The sequence below is a fragment of the Chiloscyllium plagiosum genome, unplaced genomic scaffold, assembly GCF_037043375.1.
Source record: "Chiloscyllium plagiosum isolate Xiang-an unplaced genomic scaffold, Cpla_swu_hap1 HiC_scaffold_18, whole genome shotgun sequence".
In the NCBI taxonomy this organism is placed as follows: Eukaryota; Metazoa; Chordata; class Chondrichthyes; order Orectolobiformes; family Hemiscylliidae; genus Chiloscyllium; species Chiloscyllium plagiosum.
Genome location: NW_028270156.1, coordinates 40,780,701 through 40,808,640, shown reverse-complemented (window position 1 = coordinate 40,808,640; position 27,940 = coordinate 40,780,701). Strand labels below are relative to the sequence as shown.

Genomic DNA, 27,940 nt, shown 5'->3' with positions numbered 1-27,940 from the left:
GCCGTTACTATTCTCACATTATAAAGAACAGCTTAGTTTTGAAAACGGAAGAACTGTGGACGCTGTAACTGGGAAACAAAAACAGACATTTCTGGAAAACCTTAGCAGGTCTGGCAGCATCTATCGAGAGAAATCAGAATTAACATTTCACATCCAGTGACCCTTCCTCAGATGCTGGCAAACCTGCTGAGGCTTTGCAGTAATTTTTGTTTTTGTAGCTTAGTTTTGAAGCCTTATTGAAGGACTGCAAATTGGATAAACTAGTAATCATCATTAATTTGTCTGAAGGCTCGGTCAGTTATGTGGTTGGGGTCATCCTTTGCAGCAATTATTTTTAAACTAGTCCAAAAGACCATTGAAACTAAATTTCTACTGAACGTATTGTAGTTACAATTCTGCAATCTTTTAGCAGTGATATGTTAGAAAACTACATTGAGAAAACTGACCCTACCTGGCAGAAACTCTTACCCTTGATCAAAATATTAATCCACACCTTGGTCCTACTATCCTGTAAATTCAATATTTTTAGAATTAAGTTTAGCTCAAAAATAACATTTTTCTTTAAAATAACATTTTCAACAGATACCATGGACCCTTAGACATGGTTGGAAATTTCAAACATGATAAAATGTCGATTGACATGGCTATTATAATGAAAATCAATAATTAGTACGTCACAAATCATATTTGCATTCAAGTAGAATGTTCATAGAATACCAAAATATTGTCTTTTGAACATGGAATTCATGCACTTTCCAAGAACATTTGCAACCACATTTTGATTTCACTCAAACTTTAGGCGAGAGCTATACCTCACACATAAACAGGCCTGGCAATCAAAAGGAAAATCTCAGTAAGTTATTTAGAAGGTAATTAAAAGCAGCTGAATCAGCAGTAAGCAGAGATGCTTACTCGTGATTCTCAAAACTTTGGGATGAATTGTGATACCCCACTCTCCCCAAAGTAGTATGTACAGTAAACAGACCACAGCACTTTAGCTGACTTTGATGCATGGGTCTCACAACATGTTGGAAGTGTCAGACCACCACAAATTCAGCAGAATCTCTGCTAGCAGCCAGCATATTAATAATGCTCCTACTAAGGAATTATTTAAGATAGCTTTGTCTTAAAACAAAACACAACCACCAAGGGGCAGTATTGTGCTGGTGCAAAACATTACAGTCAGTATGGGATTTGAACATTGTGTCAGTCTGTATTTCACATTTTGTGACTGTTAATATTGTATACAATATAAGATGGTAATTCATGTTACTTGAATAACGTATGAAAATGGTTTGAAAAGGTTAATTTACAAAGTTGAATTGTCCTTTCCTTTAAAACAAAATGAAAATGATGAAGATATGCCATTTCTTGCCTTGAAGAAGTTTGTGGCACACTGATTTTTCATTGTTAGTCCTGTAGCTAATTTTTAATCAGCTCATGCACCCTCTTACTTTTGTTTTTATTTATCCACAGGATGAGGGCATCGCTGGCTGGGTAAGCTTTTATTGCCCATCCCTAATTGTTAAGAGTCAATCACATTGCTATAGGTCTGAAGTCAGATGTAGGCCAGACCAAGTAAAGATGGCAGTTTCCTTTCCTAAAGTACATTAGAGAACCAGATGTTTTTTTCTGACAATTGACAATGGATTCATGGTCATCATTAAATTCTTAATTCCAGATTTTTTATTGAATTAAAATTCCACCATCTGCCATGGCAGGATTCGTACTGGGGTCCCCAGGATATGATCTGGGTCTCTGGATTAACAGTCCAGTGATAATACCACTAGGCCATTGGCTCCCCTGGAATCGCTTTGCCAGTCTATTCATCAACCTACATGCACAAGCCTCACTTGAGCGTGAATGTGCAGTGGGGTGCACAGAGGACAAATTGCTGCAGATACTTGGAAATCCAAATTGTAAATTCAGTAATAATTCTATCTGTTGCATGATATTTTCTGTATCTGCATTCTACTTGTGGTTGGCACCTATCGGTATCACAGTCATGGCTGCTGCAAAGGGAACTATTTTTCATGCTACGTAGCCAACCATCATGGTACCACAAATGACGGAAATGGCACTTCATCCACCTTGCTCCATGCTTTGTTTCCTTATCGTATGCATATTGCAACCTATTAAAAAGGAAGCCCCTTCAGATTGTGAGATTCTGTTTCTCACCAGAGTAAAGATGTCTTCTTCCCTCTAATTAAAAAAAAACTGAGGCCTGAATCTTTGAAGTTGCTAACAATCTTTTAATTCAACAATTATGCCACTCAGACCACCTCTCTAGCCATACTGGGAGTTGCTTCTATGAATGAGAGTTGGAAATATCACAAGGATCCTACCTTTAAATTTGTATTAAGCTGACGCTAGTACCAGTTTATCCAGGGAGATGTTAAGTCCTGGCACATACACTTCCAATGACAATGCCATTAAAAGGAGCGCATACATTTAAGCAGTATTCAAGGTACAACTGATATTAGCTTGGCAATTCCTCATGGAACTGAAGAGCCTTTTAGAGTCAGAGAGTCATAGAGATAAACAGCACAGAAACAAGCCCTTCGGTCCAACTCATCCATGCCAACCAGATATCCTAAATTAATCTAGTCCCATTTGCCAGCACTTGATCCATATCCCTCTGAACCCTTCCTAATCATATCCCATTCACATGCCTTTTAAATGATGAAACTATACTAGCTTCTACTACTTCATCTGGCAGCTCATTCCATACATGCAACATCCTCTGCATGAAACAGTTGCTCCTTAGGTCCCTTTTAAATTTTTCCCCTCTCACCTTAAACTGATGCCCTCTAGTTTTGAACTCCCTCATCCCAGGTAAAAGACCTTCATGATTTTATAAACCTCTATAAGGTCACCCCTCAGACTCTGGCGCTCCAGGGAAAACAGCCCCAGCCTATTCAGCCTCTCCCTATAGCTCAAACCCTCTAACCCTGGCAGCATCTTTGTAAATCTCTTTTGAACCCTTTCAAGTTTAACAGCATCCTTCCGTTAGCAAGGAAACCAGAATTGATGCAGTATTCGAAAAGTGGCCTAACCAATATCCTGTACAATCGCAACATGACCTCCCAACTCCTAGACTCAAAGCACTGACCAATAAAGGCAAGTATACCAAATGCCTTTTTCACTATCCTGTGACTCCACTTTCAAGGGACAATGAACCTGCATTCTAAGGTCAGTTTGTTCAGCAACACACCCCAGGACCTTACTATTAAGTGTATAAGTCTGATTTGTCTTTCCAAAATGCTGGACCCTCACATTTATCTAAATTAAACTCCATCTGCCACTCCTCGGCCCATTGGCACATCGAGATCCCGTTGTACTCCTCCTTGGTTTTGGCTGCTTTAGTCTTGCATTATCAAAGGCATGGTATACATTTTAGAACTGAAAGCTTAAAAAGCTCAAATAAAATTAACTAGGCTAAATATTACTTAAATTATTAAACATCAATACTGTTATGGACTAGACCAGACCACTCAAAACATTCTTAAGCAGGCAGCCCAGACCATAACTTTGCAATTTGTTTTGGTAAGTGTACAGTGAAAATAATCCAGAGTAAGATAGCCAGGTTTAAAACAGACAAAAATTTATTCACAAAATTACACAATGAAACACGAAGAACAGAATAAAGAACCCCTACAGAACTCCGTCTATCCAAACTAGACTTAAATACACTGTTTCGAATATACACAACAGTCACAATAAGGGTTAGGTGCTTACAGGTTGAAATTAGAAGGGCCGAAGAGAGAGTTTCCACATTGCTAACTGTTGAACTCCCAACTAGTTCTGGACTGAACTAAACTACTCAGCTAGAGAGCTGACCACTCCCCTTTCATTCTACAGATCACTTCTAAAACATGACCACTTTGGCCTGAAGTCTCATCTGTTTACATGTGAACAAAAGTGCCTCCCAAAATCCTTTCCGTCTCTGTACCAAACCAGTCTGATCGCAGCCTGGCCTGTTTATTACCCCTCTGAAAAACATCAAGGACAGAGTATCCTTGAGTGAAGGAACAGCTTTTAGAACAAAATGGACTAGCTTTGTGACAAATGCAGCAGTCATTTCAAATGAAATCTGGGTTAATTTATCCACCAGCAATTTACAAAATAAAAAAAACTGGAATAAATGAAAAATCACAATAGAATTGAGAATAACCAATTCAGAGTTGGTTGCTCACCCCAGGTTTGCTTCGCACTCTTTAGCTGCACAAGAGAAAACTCTATTCCAATTGAAGAATGGTCTGAAGAAGTGTCACTGAACTTGAAATGTTAACTCTGCTTTCTCTCCATAGATGTTGCCAGACCTGCTGCATTTTTCCAGCAATTTCTGATCTTGTTTCTATTTTAATTAACTTGTCTTCAAACAGAATACTTAAAATTCACAAACTAATAACAAATTGTTAGATGATGTCTTATAGCATTTTAGCAAAATATTTGTCTCCCAAAGCAGTTACTGCAGTGCACTAATTCAGATAGCTGCTTATGACAACTTATAAAGGGCCACATCAAGGTGATTGAGTGACATAGTGCAACTGCATGATGTGACTGTACTTTGGGGAGTACACAGTCTACAGATTACCATCATGACACATATTATCAGTTAGTGTTGACTGTATAATTGCTTAGATTTAAGTGCAACATCAACATGCATTGGAGCATGTTGCAGCCTTCTGTAGTTGACTCTTGGCAGACTCCAGGTTGTTCAAATATATCCAAACTATAAAATATTTCATCACCTTCTATGAATCCAAACATGACTGCACGTAACATAGAGTCATAGAGCCATAGAGAAGTACAGCATGGACACAGACCTTTCGGTCCAACCCGTCCATGCTGACCAGATATCCCAACCCAATCTAGTCCCACCTGCCAGCACCCAGCCCATATCCCTCCAAACCCTTCCTATTCATATACCCATCCAAATGCCTCTTAAATGTTGCAATTGTACGAGCCTCCACCACTTCCTCTGACAGCCCATTCCACCACAATGAAAAAGTCTCTTATGTCTCTTTTATGTTTTTCCCCTCTCACCCTAAAACCTATGCCTTCTAATTCTGGACTCCTCCATCCCAGGGAAAAGACCTTGTATATTTACTCTATTCATGCCCCTCATGATTTTATAAATCTCTATAAGGTCACCCCTCATCCTCTAAAGCTTCAGGACAAACAGCCCTAGCCTATTCAACATCTCCCGATAGCTCAAAACCTCTAACCCTTGCAACATCCTTGTAAATCTTTTCTGAACCCTTTCAAGTTTCACAACATCTTTCCTATAGGAAGGAGACCAGAATTGCACACGATATTCCAACAGTGGCCTAACCAATGTCCTGTACAGCTGCAACATGACCTCCCAACCCCTGCACTCAATACTCTGACCAATAAAGGAAAGCATACCAAATGCCTTCTCCACTATCCTATCTACCTGCGACTCCAAATTCAAGGAGCTATGAACCATCACTCCAAGGTCTCTTTGTTCAGCAACATTCCCTAGGACCTTAACATTGAATGTATAAGTCCTGCTAAGATTTGCTTTCCTAAAGTGCAGCACCTCGCATTTATCTAAATTAAACTCCATCTGCCACTCCTCAGCCCATTGGCCCATCTACTCTAGATCCTATTGTAATCTAAGGTAACCATTTTCACCATGCACTACACCTCCAATTTTGATGTCATCTGCAAACTTACTAACTATACCTCTTATGCTCACATCCAAATCACGTATATAAGTTATGAACATTAATGGACCCAGCACCAATCCTTGTGGCACTCCACTGGTCACAGGCCTCCAGTCTGAAAAACAATCCTCCACCACCACCCTCTCCCTTTTATTTGTGAGCCATGAAGAGTCTAAAGCAGGATTAGGATGGATATCCATAGAACTGGAAGTGTTTGGGGAATTTCAGCATCTGTGTCACCTCTGAACTTCCTGTAGGCACTTTGTATACTGCATCATTGGTGTAGATGAACCTCAAAAGATGGTTCCTCTTTCAGCTTTTCCCATGTTAAATGGGGTCACCACAATACTGGTTGATCACCTTCACCTTGTGTCATCTTCATTGAGCAGTCATCCATGCTGGGAATATGGCCTGTCCATCCAAGTTGAATTTTCCAGAGGGTAGACTCTATGCTGTTCAACACAGCATGTTGGAGAGATTTATTGTTTGTGATTTTGTCCTGCCATTGAATTATCCTGATGATCCACAGGCTTTGTTGAAAGCTTGATTTTAGTCTTCATCTTAATGCACACCCAGTGAAGATCATGGAGTCAGCTGAAAGCAGTTCTTGCTTCAGGATAGTTGCATTGATACTTCATTATTAGTGGCAATCCTAGAGAGCACACTGCCAGGACATGAGGATTTGTCAAAAGCCTAAAAACTTGTGCCGTTAATGGTTATTCTTCCTATCATTTGCCTGCTTCTGGAGAACTGATTTGGAGATCATGCATGTTGGCAGCATTTGACGTATTCCTTGTATATTCATCTCTATACAGAACTCTGATTACCCCATCTGTAACTTTGTTGGAGATCGCTAATCTGGAGGGATTGAAGAGTTTACATGGATGGAGCATGATGTTGACACCTAGAGGCATGTTTCTGATATCTTCCTTAAGCATTGTCGTAAAAGAAGAGAATGAAAAGTTCACTATGTAAGGCACATTCTTGCTTTACACTGCTGGTTAATTGTAAAAGATTTGATGATCTCATCGCAAGTACAATCATGTTGAATAAATGTCATGATGCAATAGGCCTGGAATCTAGACAAATGTCTTTGTGCCTCTACAGATCGGCTACAGAAAATCTATGTAAGAAATAACAAGCCATCACTACTTGGTTTAAGCCAAGCATTTGGAATTCATGTAGGCTTAATTCAACCAGTAAAAACATGAGCTGTTGCTCCAGAAATGGTCTATCTTAACCTTTGGACCTTATTCCTTGCCAAAGGGGATTCTTTGCACCAGTGGATAGGCTGGTACTTTAGTATTGCAATGTGTATTATTCCTCTAATGACACGGTAAAAGGCATCACCAAATCGATGTGGAACATTTTGAGGAGCAAAGCTGAACAGACAGAAGACATGGTCTATGTGGTAATCATGAGTTAGGAAAGAAAAACATTGAGATCCTGCAGTCAGGGTTTCAGGAACTTGAGACTAAGTTAATGTTGAACCTTCAATATCTTTTTTTGGATAGGGTCAATAGATACAGTCTTTTCCCCAGGGTGGGGAAGTCCAAAACTAGAGGACATTGGTTTAAGGTGAGTGGAGAAGATTAAAAAGGGACCTAAGGGGCAACATTTTCATGCAGAGGGTGGTACATGTATGGAATGAGCTGCCAGAGGAAGTGGTGGAGGCTGGTACAATGACAGCATTTCAAAGGCATGTGGATGGGTATATGAATAGGAAGGGTTTAGAGGGAAATGCTGGCAAATGGGATTAGATTTATTTAGGATTTCTGGTTGATATGCACGAGTTGGACCAAAGAGTACGTTTCCATGCTGCATGTCTCTTTAACAGTGGCTCAGTGGTTAGCATTACTGCTTCACAGCACCAGGGACCCGGGTTCGATTCCAGCCTGCAGCGACTGTCTGTGTGGAGTTTGCACATTCTCCCTGTGTCTGCGTGGGTTTCCTCCGGGTACTCCAGTTTCCTCCCACATTCCAAAGATGTGCAAGTCAGGTCAATTGGCCACGCTAAATTGTCCATCGTTGTTAGGTACATTAGTCAGAGAGGAGTGGGTTACTCTTCGGAGGGTCGGTGGGACTTGTTGGACCGAAGGGCCTGTTTCCACACTGTAGTGAATCTAATCTAATCTAAAACTCTATGACCGCAATCTGAATTATTCTCAGTGTCACGTGTTAACCAGAAACATAAATTAAGTTAAAATATTGCTGGAGAATTAGTGCTGATCTTAAAATAAATAGAACTTAACATTGATGAGACATAGGGAGCAGTTCACTGGTAGGGTGGATCTGTTAAATGTGCACGAGTTACATTTCTACAGAACTGAAGCCATTATCCTCACAAGAAGGTGTGGGGCATGGTTTAGACTAATTTGGCATGGTGGTGTAGGGACAGACACCAAGCTGAAACATTGAAGAAGAGAAACAAGGTGATAAAAGGACTGGGAAAGAGTCATTCAGGCTCTTAACCCACATTCAACCCATCTATGATTTTGACACAGTAAATGTTCAGTTGAAGAATTCCTTTCAACCAGAGGGTACAGATTTAAGGTGATTGACAACAGAACTCCTGGCAAAGTGAGCATTTTTCTTGTACACAGGAAAGTATTATGATCTGGAATTCACCACTTGAAAGGGTGGTGGAAGCAGGATTGAACATTCAAAACAAATTTGGACAACTACTTGAAAGGAAAATAATTACAACGCATTGGAAAAGAATAGGAGAGTAAGACTAAGTGGTTAATTCTAAAAATGAACAGCCAGCACAGCATCAACAAACCTAAGGGTCACTTTCTCTGCAATAACATGCAATGGCTGTAACAAGGAGGAGGTCCTCAGAAAGAAGTGGAAAATGGTCTGGTTTACAGAATTCTGGTAGGTTGTCTGATTGATTTTGAAGCCTTTTTAATGGTGGTCTCAAATTTGGGATTGGACAGGGTATAAATGGCTCCAAGGGAGGGATGCTCACTCTTTGTACTTTCCTTTCATCCTGTATAATCCAAGATGGAGGATGGGAAAAACTGTGGCTGTAAGAACTGCTCCTTTTGGGAGGTATTTTAGGTGTTGGAGATGACTTCTTCGAATTCCAGGAGCAGTAATTACTGTCTTATAAGCTGTTGCATTGTTTTGGAACTTTGGGGAAAAAAAGGTCAAAATAACGGCACTTTAAGAAGGAGGAAGAGAACAAAGACAGCGTCCACATGGTCAGTGAGAGAGAAAGAAATCTACACTGCTATCTGGGACAGCAGCGAATCCACACAGTTACTGCCTTTGCTGTTTGAGTTCAATTATCAGAGTACGTCTAAGAAAAATTAACAAACAGTGAAATTCATAGGTGACCTTGTACGAATGTTGTGGGCGAGCTCACAGCACAGCAGCAGATAAGGGCATGATTTTTAAGTGTAACCTTGTTGTCTTTTTTTAATAGTGAGTAGCATGGGTTCTTGCTGGTTATATATTTTTTGAGATCTGTCTCTTGATTAAAATTACAAAAAAACATAGGTACTAAGTTAGTTTGTAACAGTATTTTTTAGAGCAATAAAACTGCTATTTTCTGTCGATTCTTAAGACCATAAGACCATAAGACATAGGAGTGGAAGTAAGGCCATTCGGCCCATCAACTCCACTCCGCCATTCAATCATGGCTGATGCGCATTTCAGCTCCACTTACCAGCGTTCTCCCCGTAGCCCTTAATTCCTCGAGACAACAAGAATCTATCAATCTCGGCCTTGAAGACATTTAGCGTCCCGGCTTCCACTGCACTCCGTGGCAATGAATTCCACAGGCCCACCACTCTCTGGCTGAAGAAATGCCTCCGCATTTCTGTTCTGAAATGACCCCCTCTAATTCTAAGGCTGTGTCCAGGGGTCCTAGTCTCCTCGTTTAACTGAAACAATTTCCTAGCATCCACCTTTTCCAAGCCATGTATTATTTTGTACGTCTCTATTAAGTCTCCCCTTAATCTTCTAAACTCCAACGAATACAATCCCAGTATCCTCAGCCGTTCCTCATATGTTAGACCTGTCATTCCAGGGATCATCCGTGTGAATCTCCGCTGGACACGTTCCAGTGCCAGTATGTCCTTCCTGAGGTGTGGGGACCAAAACTGGACACAGTACTCCAAATGGGGCCTAACCAGAGCTTTATAAAGTCTTAGTAGTACATCTCTGCTTTTATATTCCAACCCTCTTGAGATAAGAGACAACATTGCATTCGCTTTCTTAATCACGGACTCAACCTGCATGTTTACCTTTAGAGAATCCTGGACTAGCACTCCCAGATCCCTTTGTGCTTTGGCTTTATTAATTTTCTCACCATTTAGAAAGTAGTCTATGCTTTTATTCTTTTTGCCAAAGTGCAAGACCTCGCACTTGCTCACGTTAAATTCCATCAGCCATTTCCTGGACCACTCTCCCAACCTGTCAAGATCCTTCTGCAGCCTCCCCACTTCCTCAGTACTACCTGCCTGTCCACCTAACTTCGTATCATCGGCAAACTTCGCGAGAATGCCCCCGGTTCCCTCATCCAAATCGTTAATATATAATGCGAACAGCTGTGGCCCCAGCACCGAACCCTGCGGGACACCGCTCGTCACCGGCTGCCATTCTGAAAAAGAACCTTTTATCCCAACTCTCTGCCTTCTGTTAGACAGCCAATCCTCAATCCATCCCAGCAGCTTACCTCGAACACCATGGGCCCTCACCTTGCTCAGCAGCCTCCCGTGTGGCACCTTATCAAAGGCCTTTTGAAAGTCTAGATAGACCACATCCACTGGGTTTCCCTGGTCTAACCTACTTGTTACCTCTTCAAAAAATTCCAACAGGTTTGTCAGGCATGACCTCCCTTTACTAAATCCATGTTGACTTGTTCTAATCAGACTCTGCTCTTCCAAGAATTTAGAAACCTCATCCTTAATGATGGATTCTAGAATTTTACCAACAACCGAGGTTAAGCTGATTGGCCTATAATTTTCCATCTTTTGCCTTGATCCTTTCTTGAACAAGGGGGTTACAACAGCCATCTTCCAATCATCCGGGACCTTTCCTGACTCCAGTGACTCTTGAAAGATCTCAACCAATGCCTCTGCTATTTCCTCAGCCACCTCTCTCAGAACTCTAGGGTGTATCCCATCGGGGCCAGGAGATTTATCAATTTTAAGACTTTTTAACTTTTCTAGCACTATCTCTTTCGTAATGGCAACCATACTCAACTCAGCCCCGTGACACCCTTTAATTTTTGGGATATTACTCATGTCTTCCACTGTGAAGACTGACGCAAAGTACTTGTTAAGTTCTCCTGCTATTTCCTTATCTCCCATCACTTGGCTTCCTACATCAGTTTGAAGTGGCCCAATGTCTACTTTTGCCTGTCGTTTGTTTCTTATGTACTGAAAGAAACTTTTACTATTATTTCTAATATTACTGGCTAGCCTACCTTCATATTTGATCCTCTCCTTTCTTATTACACTCTTTGTTATCCTCTGTTTGCTTTTGTATCCCTCCCAATCTTCTGATTTCCCACTGTTCTTAGCCACTTTATAGGATCTCTCTTTTTCTTTAATACATTTCCTGACTTCCTTTGTCAGCCAAGGACTTCCTTTGTCAGCCAAGGTGCAAAGATGGCCTTTAGTCGAGTGATGTGCTTTTCCTATCGGATGTGGGAGACCAGGGAGAGTTTTCATGTTACTTATGATTATGTCTGCAGTAAGTGTGTTTGTTTCCGAAGTCTATCAGATCACATGGATCAGTTGCAATGGCAGTTAGAAGCAATGAGGAATTTACAGGAGCTAGGGGGTGTGATGCATGGCAGTTATAAGAAGGGAGAAAAGCCGCAGATACAGTCAGGCAGATGGGATAACTCTAGGAAAGGTAGGAGAGGGAGGCAGGAAGTACAGGAGTCTCGTGTGGATATTCCCATCTCAAACAAGTATGCTATTTTGGAAAACATAGCAGGTGATTCATTCTAGGAGGATGTAGCATGAACAGCCAAGTTTCTGGTACCAAGACTGGCTCTAATGTAACAAGGGGTATCTCAGGTTCCAAGTGATCAATTGCGATAGGGGATTCTGTAGTCAAAGGCACAGACAGATGTTTCTGCAGCCAACAGCGAGAAATCAGAATAATGTATTACCTCCTTGGTGCCAGGATCAAGGATATCTCAGAAGAATGCAGAATGCTCTCAAAGGGAAATGGGATCAGCAGGAGACCATTGTACACACTGGGAAAGGATAAGATTCTGAAGGAAGAATATAGGAAGTTAGGTAGGAATTTAAAAAGGTCCTCGAGGGTAGTAATATCTGGATTACTCCCAGTGCTATGAGATAGTGAGAATAGGAATAGGAAGATAGAGCAGATGAATGCGTGGCTGAGGAGCTGGTGTATGGGAGAAGGATTCACATTCTTGGACCATTGGAATCTCTTCTGGTGTAGAAGTGACTTCTATAAGAAGGATAGATTGCACCTGAGTTGGAAGGGGACTAATATACTGGCAGGGAGATTTGCTGGAGCTGCTCAGGAGGGTATAAACTAGTAAGATGATGGTGAGGGAGCGGGGGTACTCATGGAGTTATTGATGAAATAAATCAATCTGAGACTGATACAGTTGGGAAAGGGAGCAAGTCAAACAGCTAGGGCAGGCAGGAACAAAGCAGGGAATGAGGTAAATTAAACTGCATTAATTTCAATGCAAGAGGCCTAATAAGGAAGGCAGATGAACTCAGGGAATGGTTAGGAACATGGGACTGGGATATCATAGCAATTACAGAAACGTGGCTCAGGGATGTTCCGGACTGGCAGCTTAATGTTCCAGGATACAAATGCTACAGGAAGGATAGAATGCAGGGGCAAGAGAGGAGAGGGAGTGACATTTTTGATAAGGGATAACATTACAGCTGTATTTAAGGAGGATGTTCCCGGGAATAGGTCCGGAGAAGTTTTTTGGGTGGAACTGAGAAGTAAGAATGGCAGGATCACTTTTTTGGGATTGTGCTATAGAGCTCCTCCACTCCCCCCACCCCCAAAAAAAGACATCAGAACATTGAGAAACAAATCTGTAAGGAGATGTGAAGTTATCTGTAAAAGTAATAGGGAGGTTATGGTAGGGGATTTTATCTTTCCAAACATAGACTGGGACTGCCATAGTATTTAGGATTTAAATGGAGAGGAACTTGTTAAGTATGCACAAGAAATTTTTCTGATTCAGTGTGTGGATGTACCTACTGCAGAAGGTGCAAAACTTGACCTACTCTTGGGAAATAAGGCAGGGCAGGTGACTGAGGGGTCAGTGGGTGAGCACTTTGGGGCCAGCAACCATAATTCTACTAGTTTTAAAGTAGTGATGGAAAAGGATAGACAGGATCTACAACTTAAAGTTCTAAGTTGGAGGAATGTCAATTTTGACAGTATTAGGCAGGAACTTTCAGAAGTTGATTGGGGGCAGATTTTCACAGGTTATGGGACAGCTGGAAAAGGGGAAGCCTTCAAAAATCAGATAATAAGAATCCAGACACAGTAGGTTCCTGTTGGGGTGAAAGGCAAGGCTGGTAGGTTTAGGCAAATATGCATGACTAGAGAAATTGAGGTTTTGGTCAAGAAAAAGATGGATGCATATGTCAAGTATGGAAGCAGTGATCGAGTGAATCCTTAGAAGAGTATAAAGACAGAAACAGTATACTTAAGAGAGAAATCAGGAGGGCAAAAAGGGGACATGAGATATCTTTGATGAATAGGGTTAAGGAGAATCCAAAGGGATTTTATAAATACATTAAGGACAAAAGGTTAACTAGGGAGGGGATAGAACCCCTCAAAGATCAGCAAGGCAGCCTATGTGTGGAACCGCAGGAGATGGGGGAGATACTAAGCAAGTATTTTGCATCAGTGTTTACTGTGGAGAAGGACATGGAAGAATTAGAATGTGGGGAAACAGATAGTGGCATCTTGAAAAATGCCCATATTAGAGAGGGGGAGGTGCTAGATGTCTGAAAATGCATAAAGGTGGATAATTCCCCTGGACCTGATCAGGTGTTCCCTAGAACTCTGTGGGAAGTGAGGGAAGTGATTGCTGGGTTCCTTATTGAGATATTTATACCATTAATAATCACAGGTGAGATGCTGCAAGACTGGAAGTTGGCTAACGTGGTGCCACTACTTAAGAAAAGTGGTAAGGAAAAGCCAGGGAACTATGGACCGGTGAGCCTGACATCAATGGTGGACAGTTGTTGGAGGGAATCCCGAGAGACAGGATTTACATGTACTTGGAAAGGCAAGGAATGATTAGAGATAGTCAACAAGGTTTTGTGCGTGGGAAATCATGTCTCACAAACTTGATTGAGTTTTTTGAAAAAGTAACAAAGAGGATTGATGAGGGCAGAGTGGTGGACGTGATCTATATGGACTTCAGTAAGATGTTTGACAAGTTTCCCCATGGGAGACTGGATCACATGGAATGCTGGGAGAACTAGCCATATGGATACAGAGTTAGCTTGAAGGTAGAAGACAGAGGGTACTGGTGGGGGAGGGTTACGTTTCAGACTGGAGGCCTGTGACCTCCAGGACTGCCAGAAGGATTGGTGTTGGGTCCCCTGCTTTTTGTCATTGATATAAATGATTTGGATGTGAACATAGGAAGTATAGTTAGTAAGTTTGCAGATGACACCAAAATTGGAGGTGTAGTGGACAGTAAAGGTTACCTTCGAGTTCAAAAGGATCTTGATCACATGGGCCAATGGGCTGAGGAGTGACAGATGGGGTGCTGCATTTTGGAAAGGCCAATCAGGGCAGAACTTATACACTTAATAGTAAGGCCCTGGGGAACAAAGAGATCTTGGAGTGCAAGCTCATAGTGCCTTGAAAGTGGAGTCTCAGGTGGACAGGACAGTGAAGAAAGCGTTTGGTATGCTTTCCTTTATTGGTCAGAGTATTGAGTATAAGAGTTGGGAGGTCATGTTGCTGCTGTACAGGATTTTGGTAAGGCTGCTTTTGGTATAGTTTGTCCAGTTCTGGTCTCCCTCCTATAGGAAGGATGTTGTGAAACTTGAAAGGGTTCAGAAAAGATTTACAAGGATGTTGCCAGGGTTGGAGGATTGGAGCTATTGGGAGGAGGCTGAATAGGCTGGGGCTGTTTTCTCTGGAGCATCGGAGGCTGAGGGGTGACCTTATAGAGGTTTATAAAATCACGAGGGGCATAGATAGGATAAATAGACAAGGTCTTTTCCCTAGGTTGGGGGTGTCCAGAACAAGAGGGCATAAGTTTAGGGTGAGAGGGAAAAGATTCAAAAGGGACCTAAGAGGCAACCTTTTCATGCAAAATGCAGGGTGGTGCATGTATGGAATGACCTGTCAGAAGAAGTGGTGGAGGCTGGTACAATTACAACATTTAAAAGGCATTTGGATGGGTATGTAAATAGGAAGGGTTAAGAGGGATATGGGCCAAGTGCTTGCAAATGGGACTAGATGAGGTTAGGATATCTGGTCGGCATGAACGAGTTGGACCAAAGATTTTGTTTCCACACTGTTCATCTCTGTGACTCTATGACTCTATCAAGTGGACAGAGATAACATTTCAGATTTTAAATGGAGAATGACAAGGTATGCTATGGTGCAGTGTTAGTATCTGTACCTCAGAGCCAGGAGTCCAATGTTCAAGTCCTAACATTCCAGAAATGTGTAGTAACATCTCTAAACAGGTTGATTAGAAAATGTTTTATATGCGAATGGCCTGTTAATGTTATAGACTCTGAGCTCTGGGTGTATGTCCAAACATAAAGCTATGGGGAATTGTCAGAAAATATTTAGTTTCCTTGCCTTTTTCCATTTCATGAAACCTTAATGATTCTTTAATTACTCAGTTTGGAAAGAGATGCTTCACAAAACTGACCAATTCTTTACAAACTTATTCATTTCTATTTGCTTTGTTCCAGGTTCTGGCTTTGCCAAATGTAATAGTGCACTATTATGCACAATGTAGCAAAAACTCAGATTTATGTGGGTAACAGAGTGATAGCACTGCTGCCTCAAAGCGCCAGGGACCTGGGCTCAATTCCACCCTTGGACGTACTGTCTGCATGGAGTTTGCACATTCTTCTCGTCTCTGCATGGGATTCCTCTGGTTGCTTTGGTTTCCTCCCACAGTCCCACATAGTGCAGGTTAGGTGAACTGGCCATGCTAAATTACCTATGGTGTCCAGGGATGTGCAGGCTAGGTGGATTAGCCATGGGAAATGCAGGGTAGGGAGAGGGTGGAGGTTTGGATCTGGGTGGGATGCTCTTTGGAAAGTTAGTGTGGACTCAATGGGCTGAATGGCCTGCTTCCACACTGTGGGGATTTTATGATTCCATATAGGAAAAATAATATCCCAAAATGCTTAAGAAAGCAATTGCAGTTTTTATTTCAAAATTCCAGTGTTTTTAAACTGTTTAGCTAAAAGTGCTCCAAAAATGTGAAAAATTTGACAAATTTGGGGCAACATAGGTCCAAACAGAAGGGTTTTTTAGAACAGTTTGATCAAAGGCAGCAAGAAAGATAAATGGTTTGGAAAAGAATGGCAGAGAAGTTAGCTCTAACACATAAAATGTAACAGTAAGCCAGTCATTTAGTGGGCTTGTATTTCCAATTACAAAGTGATATAAATAATGTATATGTGCTGCAGTGATCAGTTTACTTAGATACAATATGCATGAAATAAGTTGCTCTGTATCAAATTATGATAACGAAGATAATCTAGGAGGTTTCCAATGAAATGTTGCTTTAAAGTAATTTCAATATAGATCATGCAGAGATTCTCATAGGCAGCTTTTAAAGATAATCACTTATCACAGAAAATGTCTAGAGTTAGCTATGACAATGATAAATAAGTTTCCATACAAGCTGCTTATCAAGAGACTGTGGTATAACAACTCAGTGTCTAATCAAGCAGAAGAGCTTACTTTTCTGAGTTTCTTTGTTCGTGTGTATGCTGAATCTAATTTTTTTTTAAATTGACCTGCAATTGTGTGGTCTTGCACTGTAAGCACTAAGTTCAAGGGGCATTCAGTGTGTCTTCCTATTGTACATCAGAGAGAAAATTCATTCCTGCTTCACCAGAATCCATATTTACCATCAGAGAGTGTACATTCCACTGAGGCTATCAAGAGGCCAACTGAGTAAAATTTTCTGTAGAAGCTTGGAAACATGCCATAGACATATTCACAGTGTCATATACCAAGCCGGTACCACATCCCACACCCCACCACGCAGGAAAGAAGGGAGCATCTCTGTGGAACATAGTTTCATTTAAAACTCTGAGTCACTCAAGGCATAAGTCAGGCTTTCTACGAACAAGAATGTCAGTCATGTTATCAATTATCTCAATGGATTGGTTAGACAGAGATTCTCTGAATAAATCATGTCTCTGAAACATGTCAATTTCTTTCAAAAGAAATAAATTATTTAAGGTGCTCCTGAGACACACCCAGATGTCAGTTATGATGGTTCCTTCTGATTGGAATTAAGTTCCACAGCTGCCATCCAAAAGAATTTGCAACCTTAAAATACTGTTCTTGCATTCACGTATCTATTCTTAGACTAACCTGTAGTTTGCATATTACATCAAGCAAACATTCATTTTCCTTCTTATGCAGATGGAATGTTTTTGCTATTGTTAAATACAATTTGTCAAACAGGGAATGCCTGGATTACTCCTATAACATGATTCATTCAATATTTTTGGAAAAGTTGCAAACATGGAGTATTAATGAAAATAAAAATAAAATGTAAAGAACAATTGCACAGATATTTAAAACAGTATGATCTTTTGTGTTAATATATAAACAAAACAGTTGTTTCATGTACTGAATAGGAACAGGTGAAACATTGGAACTAAGAACCTAGAACTACATAAGAACAGCGGTAGCTAAGATCAGGACCAAGTCAACTTATCATAAGACTATAAGACCATAAGACATAGAAGTGGAAATAAGGCCATTCAGATCATCACGTTCACTCCACCATTTAATCATGGCTAATGGGCATTTCAACTCCACTTACCCACAATCTCCCCATAGCCCTTAATTCCTTGCAAGATCAAGAATTTATCGATCTCTGCCTTGAAGACATTTAATGTCCCAGCCTCCACTACGCTCCGTGGCAATGAATTCCCCAGGCCCACCACTCTCTGGCTGAAAAAAGGTCTCCTCATTTCCATTCTAAATTGACCTCCTCTAATTCTAAGGCTGTGCCCATGGGTCCTAGCCTCCCCACCTAATGGAAACAACTTCCCAGCATCCACCCTTTCTAATCAATACATTATTTTGTAAGTTTTTATTGATCTCCCCTCAACCTTCTAAACTCTAATGAATACAGTTCCAAGATCCTCAACCGTTCATTGTATGTTAGGCCTACCAATCCAAGGATCATCTGTGTGTGTATCTCTGTTGGACATGCTCCAGTGCCAGGATGTCCTTCCTGAGGTGTGGGGCCCAAAATTGGACACAGCATTTGAAGTGGCCTGACTACAGCTTTATAAAGTCTCAGAAGCACATCACTGCTTTTATATTCCCACCCTCTTGAGATAAATAACAAACATCTCCTAAGGCTACAGCTGTAGAAGTTGGCCAGTAATTTGCCAAGATATCAGGGCCACCCAGGGTAAAAGGGCCATTATAGCTCCAATTGGAATAGGACAATAATGAAATCATCAAGAATAACTAACAAAACCAAATAACAACACATACAGCTACATCTTCAAAAGGTATGGAAGGTATGTCATAAATGGCATCAACTGCCTCTAAATTGAAAGAGACATATAATCAAAAGGTATTGTGATTAAATAACTCGACCATTTGGTCAAATGTGTTTACAAAATGGAAAGTTGATATTAAGATAATTATTCTCTCAAGAGCTGTTAGATAAGACAAGCACAATCATATAAATTCCCTACATACCAGAAGTAAACATCTAAATTGGAACTAGTGACAAAACGTCAATAGGGTTTGGGCAGGGCTAAATGTTGCTTGGAAATGAAAGTGCTTCCAAATAAACCTGTTGAAATATAACCTGGTGTTGTGTGATTTTTAACTTGGAATGAAAGGCATTCATTTTCCTAAGATGGAAACTTTTTAAAGGTCACTGAACATTGATGCAATGTCAAAGGTCTGCCAGAAGGCTAATGTAATGTCAAATCTTAATAAATGTTTGATGCACATTCCTTTAAAGAGTCATGAGCTTCACATTCATAAGGAGAATATTGGGATTTTGTAAACGGAACAAAAAAGGAGCTAAATTAAAAATTCATGACTTAAATTAAATCTCACAAAATTCAAGATGAAATTGCAAATTGGAATGGTAATAGAGGGAAACAAAAAATGGGAATCAGTTATGATTAGTCACATCCCCAAGACCACCCACAGGGTCTTTCAATTTCTAATAATTAGTCTGACCTCAATAAGTGCTTTAAAAAATATTTCTAAGCTAACGAGTTTTAAATAAGTTATTTAAATTTGCATTCTGGATCAGTGGTGCTGGAAGAGCACAGCAATTCAGGCAGCATCCGAAAAGCTTTGAAATCGACGTTTCGGGCAAAAGCCCTTCATCAGGAATAAAGGCAGAGAGCCTTTATTCCTGATGAAGGGCTTTTGCCCGAAACGTCGATTTCGAAGCTTTTCGGATGCTGCCTGAATTGCTGTGCTCTTCCAGCACCACTGATCCAGAATCTGGTTTCCAGCATCTGCAGTCATTGTTTTTACCTATTTAAATTTGCAGCAATACCTGAAGATAGGCATTCAACTCAATCGACATTTGCACTCTACTAGGCAATGCTCATCTCCAACAAGAAAAAATCAAACCATCACTCCATGATATTTAATAGTATTGCCATCACTGAATCACCTTTCATTAAATTCCTGAGGTTACCATTGTCCAGGAACTTAACTGGGCCAGCCATATAAGTACTGTGGTTACAGCTGGTCAAAGGCTAGGAATCCTGTAGTGAGTAATTCATCTCAGATTCCCAAAGGCTTATCCACGATTCACAAGCATAAATCAGGAGTGTGACAGAATATTCTTCTCTTTCCTGGATAAGTACGGCTCCAACAACACTCAAGAATTTCAACACCATAAGAGCAAAGCAAACTATTTGATTGGCATCACATCCACCATCTTCAACATTCACTCCTCTGCCACCAATGCCCAGAGGCAGCAAAGTTTCATCTGTTGTATCAACCCTCTAAGTCCCCTTCAACATCACCTCCTACATGCGCAAACAAACCCAAAGGACAAAGGCAGCTGATGCATGGAACATGGAACATTCCTGACATGGAACTATATAATTGTTCCTTCATTGTCATGGGAGAAATATCCTGGAACTCTCTTCCTAATATCATTGAGAGTGTATTCACCCAAGTGTACATTGTGATTAGTGAATTACTTCCTGATCCTTCAAAGCCTCTCCACCAACCATAAAATCCAAATTAAAAGTGTGATGGGATACTTAACATTCATCCAACATAAATGTAACTACAACAGTCAAGCATCTCATTGCCATCCAGGACACAGCAATTCACTAACAACCAGAACAGAAATTGTTGGAAAAACTCAGCAGGTCTGGCAGCATCTGAGGAAAGAATGAACATTTTGGGTCCAGTGATCCTCCTTCTGGACACAAAATGCTGAGGTTTTCCAGCAACTTCAGTTTTTGTTTCTGACTTCTGGCATCGGCAATTCTTTGCATTTTTTTTTAAGAGCAGTTCATTGGATTGACACGTCCCGTCACTGGGATAAATATCAATAGTTTTCATCACCAACCATCCATCACCATAGTAATTTCAAGACACAAGGTGCACAGAGCAAAGCAACAGGACTATTTAGGTAGTCCTTCCCTCTTTTGTGATCTTTACCACTGAGAAGAACATGAGCAATATGGTAGGTGCGCCTTTATATCTAAGTTCACCAAGCCTCTTGATTTGGACAGAGATCAGCCATTCTCAAATCATCACAGGAAGTGGTAATGATGTCCCAAAATCGCTGACAAGGTCACGGCTTATAACTTTGATTGTGGCAGTGAGCCAGACAGCAACAACTGTGGTAGGGAGAGCCAAAAGCTGAGGAGTTGGGAGAGTGCCTTTGGATCCAAGGTTAGTGTTTGAAGAAAGACTTGCCATTTCCTGCCACAGCTAAGGCTGCAGCAGAACCACGAGCAGGACAGACCTGAGGCCTGCACCACTCATTATTGCTCAGTTTCTGTGATGAAGTCTAAAGTAGGCATTAAACCCATCGTTTATCTACATAAGGAACCTAATGCCTGTTTTAGATAGTCTTCTGGGAAGTCTCAAAAATAGCCCAAGCTCATTGTCATTTGGATCGAAAATATCGGCTGTTATACCTCATAGGATTTAATTAATTTCTAACTCCTAGGGTGACCATTAAGCTCCCTTAGACATAGCATAGCATAACAGGATGCAGAATACATAGTCCCGTCTGCTTAGTCCCAACAGTGTACCTCAGCCTCAACATCAGCACCTAAATAGCAAGGTTATCTTCTCTCGGAGAAATCATTCTGGTGTGTGACTGAAACTACCAACTCATTAAGCTGTTGCCCATAGCCTCCAAAAGATACACCACTTCACTATTGCACAGCTATTATTTAAAATGTATAACTGAGCAGATGTGGTGTTCATTTCATTTAGGCTGATGGCATGTTGAAAATATATCAGAGAATATATGAGGCAAATTTTCAGATCACTGCTCTTTCTGATTTCCAGTAATGGCCTGGACTTTGTTATACAAGAACAATTTCAATGTTTGAGATGGACTTTGAGAGTAATATAAGCAGAGAGGAAGATAATAGTAGGCTTCTGGAGGGCATAGACAACTTGTGAAATGAGCAGACAGATGAAACTTAATACCGAGAAGTGTAGAGGGATGGAGGTGAAAAAGAAGAGTGAAGAGACACAATATGATATAAATGGTGAACTTAAAGTAAGTGCGTGATGAATGATTCCTGGAGTTCACAAACACAAATTTTCAAAGAAAGCAGGACAAATTGATTAAACTATTAAAATAGTAGAAGAAATTCTTAGCTTTAAAATTGAAGCACAGTGTATAAAAGCAAGGGTTATTTTAAATCATATTAAATCAACTGCAGTAATGAGTCTAATTTGAGAGCAATGCTTCAGAAGTGATGATGAGGTCTGATAAATGTCAAAGAAAATGGTTCCTGATTGAAGGGCTTCCAATATTTGGCTGGAAAAGCTACAACTCTCTTCTTATAGCACAGAATGTTAATGGGTGATTTAATATCATACAGTCGCTACAGTGTGGAAGACAGCCATTTGGCCCATCCAATCTACACTGACCCTCCAAAGAGCATCCCACCCAGATCCAACCTTCTACCCTTGCATTCCCTATGGCCAATCCACATAACATGCATGTCCTTGGACTGTGGGGGGAAACTGGAGCACCTGGAGGAAACCCACGCAGGTCCAGGGAGAATGTGCAAACTCAATGCAGACAGTCACTCAGAGGTGGAATTGAACCCGGGTCCCTGGCACTGTGAGGCAGCAGTGCTAACCACTGAGTCACTATGCTGCCCCAAATAATTGTGTTCGTAAAGGGGTTTTACTATTGCATCGTAAGAAAAAGCTCTTGCCACTTGCAGATGGGTCAGCAACCAGAAAAAAAAACTAAGTTGTTAATTAGCAAAGGAACCAGAGAGATCAGCCCTTTTTGACCTAGTTAACTGCTGTGATCTGCAAAGATCCTGCAAAGGTGGCAGGTTCAAATTCAATAGTAACTCTTAAAATGGAATGAAAATGCATACTTGTGAAGAAAAATGTTGCAGCGATATGAGGAAAGGGTGAGGGAATGGAACTAATTGGATCACTTGTTCAAAACGCTGGCACAGGTCTGATACATTGCATGGCCTCCTTCTGTAGAATTATGTGAGGCAATTCCATTAGATCATTTCACACAGGGGTCTAACAGATAGTGAAGCATAAAGACTCTTGTTTCATGAAATCAATCTAGATTTAAATCAACGTCCCACAGACAGAAATGACAATGTCTGAACCACTTCACAATGAATGTCAGCTTAACCAATTAAAACATTGTTAAAGCTGCAAAATTAATTCTTCTGTGTCAGTTTGATGTTGAGGTCAAAAATCAGCTTCAATCAGGACTACCATTTAGCTGAAAAATAATTCTGAGATAAATGAAGAATTGAAACTTGAATTATTTAAATTTATCAAAAAAGATAAGTTACTGAAGAGTTACCGAAGAGATGGGATGCGGAAATTGCATAATGTACTTTAAATCAGTTTTGATGTTGCAGCTAGGAAAGAAAACTTCTGCAAAATAGCATCTGACAAATAAGACTAAATTTGTCTTACACTAGTCTATGAGTAAGTAGTAATATTCATCAATGTATTGTTTAGAAAGCTAAATGTGTTAAACCAGAAGGAATGGCATAGCATATTATTGAAAGGCTGCTACAGTCAATATAAATAGAGAATAATGGTTAACCAAATCTGATTGCACAACAATTTCATCAATGGGTTCCAATAACATCGTTTCTTATGACAAAAAAAGTTCATGACAGTCTCTATTGTGAAATTGTCCTTTGCTGCTATTTTTATGATTCCTTTAACAATAGAGGAAAAACATTATTATATTTTGGGCGAGTTTTTTTATTGACCAACATGTCAGACTTCTCTTATAAATGATGTGTACTGGTTTTTAATCTGAAGCTTTAATGGTTGATATTAAAACTGTGAAATTACAGTACCATACATCAGTAAAATCTGAATAGCTAGTAAACAAATGTTGGTTAACTGTAAGTGAGAGATTGGATGTAATTGAGACATAGGCAGAAGTGGCTACTGCAGATGCTGGAGATTAGAGTCAAGATTAGAGTAGTGCTGGAAAAGCACAGCAGGTCAGGCAGCATCCGAGGACTGGGAAAACCACTGCATAAATCACATCATCCGCTGACATTTCTGCCACCTCCAAACGGACCCCACCACCAGGGATGTATTTCCCTCCTCACCCCTATCCACTTTCCGCAAAGATTGTTCCTCCGTGTCAGGTCCACATCCTGCAACAACCCACCCTCCCCTCTCGGCAGCTTCCCCTGCCACCACAGGAATTGCAAAACCTGCACCCACACCTCCCCCTTCATCTCCATTCAAGGCCCCAAAGGAGCCTTCCACATCCATCAAAGTTTCACCTGCACTTCCGCACAAGTCATTTATTGTATCCGTTGCTCCCGATGTACTCTTCTCTACAATGGGGAGACTGGACGCCTTCTTGCAATGCGCTTCAGAGAACATCTCCGGGACACCCGCACGAATCAACACCACTGCCCCGTGGCCAAACATTTCAACTCCCCCTCCCACTCTGCCGAGGACATGCCTCCTCCACTGCCACTTGTTCACCCCCCATCGCCAGGAGAAAGAATGCCTCATCTTCCATCTCAGGACCCTTCAACCCCATGGCAGCAATGTGGACTTCACCAGTTTCCTCATTCCCCTCCCCCACCTTATCCCAGTTCCAACCTTCCAGCTCAGCACCGTCCTCATGACCTGTCCCATCTGTCAATCTTCCTTCCCACCTATCCACTCCACCTTCCTCTTCAACCTATCACCCTCACAACCACCTCCATCCACCTATTGCGCTCTCAGCTACCTTCTCCCCACGCCCAAGCCCCTCCCATTAATCTCTCCACCCCCAAAGCTCCCAGCCTCATCCCTGATGAAGGACCTTTGCTTAAAACATTGATTTTCCGGCTCCTTGGATACTGCCTGACCTGCTGTGCTTTTCTAGCACCACCCTAATCTTGACTGTAATTGAAACATACCAAATCATTTGGGAAAAGAGATATCAAAATGTTAAACTTATTAATGGAATGCAAAACTTATAAAAAGAAAACTTCCCTACTATTTACATTTAAAATGGCTCAGTTCTGTTACTCAGTGGATGATGGGGAGATGATGGCAAATTAACAACAAGTTTCTCTTCAAACCTGCCACCATCTTAACTTGGAAATATATCACTATTCTGTTTCTCTCAGTGTGTTCTAATTCTGGAAAACTATTGCAAACACCACTATGTAATCACTTAATCATTCAGGCAGCAACAATGTAAAAAGGCAGATCACTATCACCTTCTTGAGAACAGTTAAAGATGGGCAACAATATTTCTGTGCACTTACATTGTGCTAAAGCCCCAACACAGCTCATTTAAATGCCACTCCCAATTCTCTTCCCTTCCTGAGAAACTAGATGGTGCAAATTCTTGACATGTAAATTACAGCAGGTACCTGAAGCAGATACCTGACAGCTGGAACTTGCTGAGTGCTTGTCCCAGCCAACATCCAACTGCTTCTTCACATTAATGTGCCGGTATGCTCCATGACCATCATTCACCTTGAGCTTTCATCTATGCACACATCTCACCACATCATCAGGCCTGTTATCAAAATAACTTGAGCTCCACTTCAGCCCTTCAACACTTGGAGCTCAGGGACACCTAGATCTTGCATTGCATTGATTGCTTTGCACTCAGGAATAGGTATGCATCTCATGTATTCATGCAAGATGCATCTTACGGCTATCAGCTTTCTTTCTAAGTAATCACTTGCATTCCACTTATTTGGAGGCTGCCAGTTTCTCTCCACTTAACAATGCTTTCTCACTGATTCAGTACCGCCTTATGGGTTACAAACCTCTGTGTGGGTCACATTACTTTCTTAGCATACAGAATCTTTAGTCCTCAGTTACAGGCTGCCAGCCTCCATCACTTGCAGAGAGAGAGGCAGGCAGCCTGTCACATTGGGAACATAGAACAATACAGGAGCTGTATGGCACCATGCTACATCAATGTTACAATTGCAGCATGTGTCAGCTGTTCACACAGCAAGCACACCTATAGGTACTTCAACTGAATTGCCATGTATGAAAAACAAAGGAAAGCAGTGGTTAGTGTGATCAAGAGAGATTACAGTCAGTCAAGAGCAAGGACCTACTCCATTCAGGGGCTGACTACAGTTGGTCAGGTCCTTGGTCCTGTTAGGATGCAGGGATTCACATCTTTGCACTCCAGGGAATGGAGTACAGTTCTGCAGGTTAAGTGCAACAAGTCTGGCTATGGGTAGGTGAGTTGGGATACTGTGGAGACATCAGTGTAGGGGAGAGGACCTACCTTTCCTGCAATTTGACAAAGGGAGGGATTGGATTTGATGGGAGTGAATAGACATACAGTTAATGGAGCAGAAAAGTTTGTGAGAATAGGAAATGCAGAAGGCAGGAAAAGTTGTAATTTGGGAGGATGAAATGGGTAAGAGTGTTGAGTGGACATGATGCATGTAATATTAAAACTTTGCGCCTGTGAGGTTTGGTGAGAGTAGAGTTCAATGCAGAGACAGTGTGAGTGAGGGGTAACAGAGAGATGTGACATTTACTGTGCTGGAGCAAAGAAGATCACTGACCTTCCCACAACCTGCTTCATCTGAGACACAGCACTGGCCCGAGCTGGCATGGTCTATTGTGGCAGCTAGCAAGATAAAGGACAGCCTTCCTCTCCACTACCCAATCCACCAAAACCTTCAGCTCCCTATCTATGAAGCCGTCCATGGGCTTTCCATTCCTCTGGATCATGCCTCATCATAGCATCATAGGAGTCCTACAGTGTGGAAGCAGGCCATTTGGCCCACCCAGACTGACCCCATCCCTGTAACCCCGCATTTTACCATGGCCAATCCACCTAGCCTGCACGTCTCTGGACTGTGGGAGGAAACAGGAGCACCTGGAGGAAACCCATGCAGACGCGGGGAGTATGTGCAAACTCTACATACACAGTCACCCAGAATGGAACGAAACCCAGGTCACTGATGACGCGAGGCAGCAGTGTTAACCACTGAGCCACCATGGCGCCCGTTAGTGAGAATAGTCAAGCACTTCAGTGCAAAGAGCAGTTTCTGGTTTACAGCATCTAAAGTGGAGTGCAGCGGGACTTTAAATATGGATGAAAACCAGAAGGTCTCAGAAATAGTGAGCATTTCCTCCTCTCCAGACACATTATTCCTCAGGAAAGATGCTCAAGAGGCTAGTTGTATAATTAATCAGGAAGATTATGTGAATCCCACTCAAGAAAAATCCTTTAACTAAAAATGGGAAAATTCCACACATTGTGTATAATTTAATGTTGGACAATTTTATTTCATAAAGATTTGCATTTATATTGCCATTTTTCAAAACGTTTTACATACTATAAATACTTGAAATGCAGAGACAGTGTTAGCTACAAAGACACAATAATATAGCAAGGGATCTTACCATTCATAGAAAGCATGTTTAGGGTGGTGGGTGTTTTGTACAGAAGTGTGCCTGTTTATTTTCAAGAAAGCATTTATCATTAATTTATATCTGCTGTCTTGTGCTAATTTAAATACTGTGGTTTCCAGGAAATGAAAGCTTTTCTTGTGTGTTGTAGTTTTAGGTTTAATGGAGTGGTGATGATTATTAAGGATATTGATGTATTCCTCTCATGCTATTTCTGTGCAAGTTCAAATTCCCCAAATATTAACAGAAATACAGAAGGTATTGGTACAAATTGACGACATCATATAATGGCAGAGTAAGTGAGACCGAAAAAGAAACCTCAAAGGACAAAATGTAATTTCAAAAATCAAAAAAATAGTCCTTGAGAAAACTCAAGATGAACCCTCGAAATAAGATAGTCTTCGAACCCTGCTTGACGTAAGTGTGGTTTAATTTCTGTTCTATAACAATGAAGTAGTCTCCAATGTTGGATAACCAATCATGTATAGATTGCTGTCACACAATGAACTTTATCATATAGTTATGATGATTGAAAGTCATTCTTTAATCTAAAAGAATTTAAATACCTTATAATTCAAATTGGGCAATGTTAGTAACCCGTTATTTAGTGCTAAAGTGGATTTAGTGCTAAAGTGGATTTAGTGCTAAAGATTGTGATCAAATTATTTAAAATAAGGACACATAAACAGCATTGACTTACCATGATAAATGGTACTGCTGTTACTGTTAAGGTAAGATTCAACCAGAGGGGCCTGCTCTTCTGATTGCTTCATTCGCCGAGTCCGTGATCGGCTGTCAACATTTGACTGGACCATCAGGGGCTCCTGCCGCTTCTTCTTTTGCTTCTGTTCCAGTAAAGCGCGCTGCAGGAAGTACATGTCTGTTAATCATTTAATAAGCTCATATAACTATTTCAATTTGTCAGAGGTTTGAATGAA

The 27,940-nt window shown here is 41.0% G+C and overlaps 1 protein-coding gene across 6 annotated transcripts in view; it reads right to left on the bottom strand.

Moving 5' to 3' along the window:
- The window catches only part of tub (TUB bipartite transcription factor), a 467,593-nt gene that overhangs the window by 62,840 nt on the left and 376,813 nt on the right, over positions 1–27,940 (bottom strand). For all 6 annotated transcript variants that reach the window (XM_043705827.2, XM_043705828.2, XM_087996532.1 and 3 more), the window contains exon 3: positions 27,703–27,865. In XM_043705827.2, coding sequence (XP_043561762.2) covers positions 27,703–27,865 — 163 coding nt within the window. The remainder of the gene's footprint in view (positions 1–27,702; positions 27,866–27,940) is intronic.